This window comes from Embiotoca jacksoni, unplaced genomic scaffold (genome assembly GCF_022577435.1).
Source record: "Embiotoca jacksoni isolate LCO1_2020_lvr unplaced genomic scaffold, fEmbJac1.0.p SCAF_114, whole genome shotgun sequence".
Classification (NCBI taxonomy): domain Eukaryota; kingdom Metazoa; phylum Chordata; class Actinopteri; family Embiotocidae; genus Embiotoca; species Embiotoca jacksoni.
This window is the reverse complement of record NW_027185246.1, coordinates 173,765-180,000: the sequence shown is the minus strand read 5'-3', so window position 1 is coordinate 180,000 and position 6,236 is coordinate 173,765. Positions and strand designations below refer to the sequence as shown.

Below are 6,236 nucleotides of genomic sequence, written 5' to 3'. Positions count from 1 at the left end.
GCTGGACTTCCCCACCAGAACCGGAAGTTGTCTTAAAGTGAGACGTTAAAAGCGGAGTGTTTGAGGAGTGAACTCACCGATCAGGTTTCTTCCAGTTGGCGGAAAATAAAGTTTCCAGGAGTTGAGTTCAGCTTCAGCTCTCAACTTTGTTTCTCTGCTGCTTCAACAGAACTTCCGCATTTAGTGTTTCTTTTTTTCTCAGCACCACAAAACAGGAAGTGACGGGTTTGTGGGAAATGTGGTTCAACGTGAGGATCCGGCTGCGCGTCCTTTGTGTAATGAATGTGACGTAAAGATGATTTAAAGCTCTTATTTTGACAGCAGATTGTATTATATTTTATATTTCATATCACAGACTGTCTGTTGTGTAAACATACGTCACTTAAAAGACTTTTTATCCCTTTGAACCCGCATGGTGGTTCAACACAGAAAACACATTACAGGCAGGATATTTCAGGATTATTATGACAGGACGACATCTCCTGTAATCAATACAGTAATCAATACAGTAATTAATTAATACAGTAATCAATACAGTAATTAATACAGCAATTAATACAGTAATCAATGAATACAGCAATCAATACAGTAATTAATACAGTAATCAATACAGTAATTAATCGATACAGTAATCAATACAGTAATTAATTAATACAGTAATCAATACAGTAATTAATACAGTAATGAATTAATACAGTAATCAATACAGTAATTAATCAATACAGTAATTAATTAATACAGTAATCAATACAGTAATTAATCAATACAGTAATGAATTAATACAGTAATTAATACAGTAATGAATAAATACAGTATTTAATCAATACAGTAATTATTTAATATAGTAATCAATACAGTAATTAATTAATTAATACAGTAATTAATTAATACAGTAATTAATCAATACAGTAATTAATCAATACAGTAGTTAATCAATACAGTAATTAATCAATACAGTAATCAACACAGTAGTTAATCAATACAGTAATTAATTAATACAGTAATTAATTAATACAGTAATCAATACAGTAATTAATCAATACAGTAATCAATACAGTAATTAATTAATACATTAATGAATACAGGTTAAAGTTAATATTTTAATGTCTGTGACTGATTCACTGAGACCACACGGTGGAGCTCTGCTGCTGTTGGAGATGTTGCAGAGCATGATGGGAGTGTCCCCCTCCCCCTCCCCCCCTCACCTGGGCAGGTGTATAAAGGAGTCTTTCTCTCCAGCAGCTGCTCACTGAAGTCTTTGTCATAAAAACTCAGACTTCCTGCACAAAGATGGAGACGCTGCTCGTCGCTCTCAGCCTCGCCGCCTCAGGTCAGCAACACGCAACACGCTTACCAACACGCCAACACGCTTAACAACACGCTTAGCAACACACTCAGCAACACGCTCAGCAACACGCCAACACGCTCAGCAACATGCCAACACACTCAGCAGCACGCCAACACGCTTAGCAACACTCCAAAACGCTCAGCAACACACCAACACGCTCAGCAACATGCCAACACGCTTAGCAACACGCTCAGCAACACGCCAACACACTTAGCAACACGCTCGGCAACATGTCAACACGCTCAGCAACACACTTAGCAACACTCCAAAACGCTCAGCAACACACCAACACGCTCAGCAACACGCAACATGCTCAGCAACATGCCAACACACTCAGCAACACGCTCAGCGACACGCCAACACACCCAGCAACACGCCAACATGCTCAGCAACACGCTTAGCAACACGCTCGGCAACATGTCAACACGCTCAGCAACACGCCAACACACCCAGCAACACGCCAACATGCTCAGCAACACGCCAACATGCTTAGCAAGACGCTCGGCAACATGTCAACACGCTGAGCAACACACTCAGCAACACGCCAACACACTTAGCAACACGCTCAGCAACACGCCAACATGCTCAGCAACACGCCAACACGCTCGGCAACATGTCAACACGCTCAGCAACACTCCAACACGCTCAGCAACACGCTCAGCAACACGCCAACACACCCAGCAACACGCCAACATGCTCAGCAACACGCCAACACGCTTAGCAAGACGCTCGGCAACATGTCAACACGCTCAGCAACACGCAACATGCTCAGCAACATGCCAACACGCTTAGCAACACACTCAGCAACACGCCAACACGCTTAGCAACACGCTCAGCAACACGCCAACATGCTCAGCAACACGCTCGGCAACATGTCAACACGCTCAGCAACACTCCAACACGCTCAGCAACACGCCAACACGCTTAGCAACACACTCAGCAACACGCCAACACGCTTAGCAACACGCTCAGCAACACGCCAACATGCTCAGCAACACGCTCGGCAACATGTCAACACGCTCAGCAACACGCAACATGCTCAGCAACATGCCAACACGCTTAGCAACACACTCAGCAACACGCCAACACGCTTAGCAACACGCTCAGCAACACGCCAACATGCTCAGCAACACGCTCGGCAACATGTCAACACGCTCAGCAACACTCCAACATGCTCAGCAACATGCCAACACGCTTAGCAACACACTCAGCAACACGCCAACACGCTTAGCAACACGCTCAGCAACACGCCAACATGCTCAGCAACACGCTCGGCAACATGTCAACACGCTCAGCAACACCCCAACACGCTCAGCAACACGCTCAGCAACACGCCAACACACCCAGCAACACTCCAACACGCTCAGCAACACGCTCAGCAACACGCCAACACACCCAGCAACATGTCAACACGCTCAGCAACACGCCAACACGCTTAGCAAGACGCTCGGCAACATGTCAACACGCTCAGCAACACGCAACATGCTCAGCAACATGCCAACACGCTTAGCAAGACGCTCGGCAACATGTCAATACGCTCACCAACACTCCAACACACTCAGCAACACGCTTAGCAACACGCTCAGCAACACGCCAACACGCTTAGCAACACGCTCGGCGACATGTCAACACGCTCAGCAACACGCAACGGGCGGCACGGTGGTGCAGTGGTTAGCACTGTCGCCTCACAGCAAAAAGGTTCCGGGTTCGAATCCGGTCCTGGGCCTTTCTGTGTGGAGTTTGCATGTTCTCCCTGTGCTTGCGTGGGTTCTCTCCGGGTTCTCCGGCTTCCTCCCATCATCCAAAAACATGCACTTCAGGTCAGGTTACCTGGCGCCGCGCTAGTGGCAGCCTGCTGCAGCATCTCCCCCCTGAGAGCCCCCCCTGAGAGCCCCCCTGCTGTAGTGAAGACATTTCCCCTCAGGGATTAATAGAGTGAAATTAAAAAAAATAAATAAAAAAAAAAAACATGCTCAGCAACACGCTTCCATCCCACCACTCTGACACTTTGTTTCAAAGATTAAACGATCAGTTTCTCCCTCAGACAGAAACACCTGATCGATCGATCAGCTCTTTTAGAAAAGTTCACCAGGTCTGCTGACGTCTCGTTTCTCAGCAGCACGTCGTCATTATCTGATCGATCACCAGCTCTGCTCTTCACATATACAGACTCAGTAATATTTACCTGATCGATCAATCACATATTAACAGCTGCTGGTAAACTTTCATGTTTTCATGAGTGTTGAAAATTAGATGTTTCCATGTTTTTTATGCTAAGCTAACATTTCCCTTTGTTTCCAGTCTTAATGCTAAGCTAACTGGCTGTAACGTGATATCTGATCAAACGAGAAGAAAAGAAATTTCACTCAATGAGCAGAAAGTCAAACATGAAAAACAATCGCGTATGTTTCTGTTTCTATTATTTGAATAACAACTAAAGTTTCTGTTGAACCTTAATCGAACCTTCAAAACTGATCAAAAACTGATCCTGAGATTAATGATCAATTATGAAACTGAGCGAACACCTTTTTCCTTCTTGTTCCATTAGTGTTCTCCAATACAATGCTGGTTGCCATGACAACCATCAAACCCGCCAGGACTGAAACCAGCCTCATCATCAGCTCCGCCCCCGACCTCACGCCAGCATCTCCCGGTGTCCCCGGTAGCACCAGCAGTCCGCCCGGTGTCCCCGGTAGCACCAGTCCAACCGTCAGCTCCACCATGGCAACAACCACGGATAGAAACACGGCAACGTTCCATGTAACCATGACGACCGCCTCTCCAAACATCACTGAGCACCACATAAGGCCAGACAGAAATTCTTCTGTAACCATGACGACAAACAACACACACATTACGACGGTTTCCCCCGGCAACAACACGCAATACACTGTGACAACACCCTCTGTTACCACGGCAACAGGGAATGGAACGACCATAGCTGGCAGCTCACCTATCTCCGTTTCCCCCGACAACCAAATCACGTTCAGTAGCTCGCCTCCGACCTTGACCTCGACCCTGGCACCGCCCCCCCCTGCAGCCGACGCCGGGGTTCCTGGGTGGGGGATCGCTCTGCTGGTCCTGGCAGCTCTGGTCCTGCTGCTGCTCCTCCTGCTGCTGGCAGCACTGGTGAGATACGCTGACACCTCCCGACCTGTTCACACCGTTACCATCTGAACCAGCCCGGGGGGGTAAAGGAGGGTACCAGGTCCTGGGAGGGTACCAGGTTAGGGTTCTACTCTCTGAGGCACCAAAGAGCCACATCTTTAGAGATTATAGATATATAGATGCAGATTTTAAATATTCAGACATGCAGCTGACTATTACCGTTCTGTCCCTGCAGCTGGTGTGGTGGTGCTGCTGTAGGGGGCGCTACAGCCACTTCAGTCCCAACGACCACCTGACCCACAAAAACAACATCCCTCTGTACACCACCCACAGCCACTTCGAGGCGGCCAATGGACGACCATATGTAAGTTAACCGTCCCTGAATACAACTGTTTGTGAGGACACGTCTCTGTCAGGTCCCCAGAAGGACAGCGGAACCTGTTGTTGTTGTGTGTGTGTGTGTGTGTGTGCGGTAACGTGTCGTTTCCCAGCAGCAAGTTTAGCTGAACACGGTCCGCTTCACCTTCGGTCTGCATACATGATCCCTACATGTCTGCACACGTGGTCATGCAGCCCACACATGTTTGTTCATGTCAGAGTTGGCGGTGTGTTGGCGGTGTTGACGGTGTGTGGGCGGTGTGTGGGCGGTGTGTTGGCGATGTGTTGACGGTGTGTTGGCGGTGTGTTGACGGTGTGTTGGCGGTGTGGGCGGTGTGTTGGCAGTGTGTTGGCGGTGTTGACGGTGTTGGCGGTGTGTTGACGGTGTGTTGGCGGTGTGTTGACGGTGTTGGCGGTGTGTTGGCAGTGTGTTGACGGTGTGTTGACAGTGTGTTGACAGTGTGTTGACGGTGTGTTGGCGGTGTTGGCGGTGTGTTGACGGTGTGTTGGCGGTGTGTTGACGGTGTTGGCGGTGTGTTGGCGGTGTGTTGGCGGTGTGTTGGCGGTGTTGACGGTGTTGGCGGTGTGTTGGCGGTGTGGGCGGTGTGTTGGCGGTGTGTTGGCGGTGTTGGCGGTGTGTTGGCGGTGTGTTGGCGGTGTTGACGGTGTTGGCGGTGTTGGCGGTGTGTTGGCGGTGTGTTGGCGGTGTGTTGACGGTGTTGGCGGTGTGTTGGCGGTGTGTTGACGGTGTTGGCGGTGTGTTGGCGGTGTGTTGACAGTGTGTTGACGGTGTGTTGGTGTGGCGGTGCGTTGGCGGTGTTCAGGGTGTGTTAGTGGTGCATTCAGGGTAACTGGGTGTGTTTAGGACTTGAGCTGTTTGTATTTTACTGAGTAAGAGTTTAAGCAGGGAACATGAAGGAATCACACCTACCTGTAAAGTGATTGATGTCACTATGACAACATGGTAATGGACCAATCAAAGCCATCAGTGTGTTGACTTGAATAGATTGTTTAGTTCGTGTTATTGTGACTCAGACTCTGTAAATCAGTCCTGTCACTCTGACCTGCTGCTGATTTTCTGATCTTTACAAACTTCTTTTTTCTGCTTGTTTAAAGTTTCACTTGCAGGTTCATTATTAATCTGGCAAACACAGGAGTTCCAGGAGAAACGTCTCAGTGAAATAATTCAGAGACTGCATGGATGATCAGTTTTGTAGAATCAGCTGATCGGCAGTTTGAACCAGACTGATTGGAGGGACTTCCTGTTTGTAAACATGCAGCCCATAATGCATCTCTTTCAGGAAGAAGTGGAGCCGACGAAAAAGCCGTCAGGGACGTACACCGTCAACCAGCAGTGACACCCTGCAGCCAATCAGCAGAGGACAGCAGCGCATCACCGTGG

The 6,236-nt window shown here is 48.3% G+C and overlaps 2 protein-coding genes across 2 annotated transcripts in view; one reads left to right on the top strand and one right to left on the bottom strand.

Annotated features, from left to right (window-relative positions):
- The window catches only part of cmtm6 (CKLF-like MARVEL transmembrane domain containing 6), an 8,984-nt gene extending 8,787 nt beyond the window's left edge, over positions 1-197 (bottom strand). Inside the window, exon 1 of the mRNA XM_069143796.1 lies at positions 78-197. The gene's annotated coding sequence lies outside the window, so the exon portion shown is untranslated. The remainder of the gene's footprint in view (positions 1-77) is intronic.
- Positions 198-1,290: 1,093 nt separating this feature from the next.
- On the top strand, positions 1,291-4,525 carry LOC138194793 (uncharacterized). Its single transcript, XM_069143770.1, has 2 exons — positions 1,291-1,330; positions 3,897-4,525. Exons 1-2 carry the CDS (start codon positions 1,291-1,293, stop codon positions 4,523-4,525), a joined length of 669 nt encoding a protein of 222 aa, XP_068999871.1.
- The last annotated feature ends 1,711 nt before the right edge of the window (positions 4,526-6,236 follow it).

Excerpts from the sequence above, each read along its gene's own strand:
- LOC138194793 (XM_069143770.1), top strand. The coding sequence starts at position 1,291 with ATGGAGACGCTGCTCGTCGCTCTCAGCCTCGCCGCCTCAG. Across the intron at positions 1,331-3,896 it reads TCTCAGCCTCGCCGCCTCAG|TGTTCTCCAATACAATGCTG; the intron begins GTCAGCAACACG and ends TTGTTCCATTAG.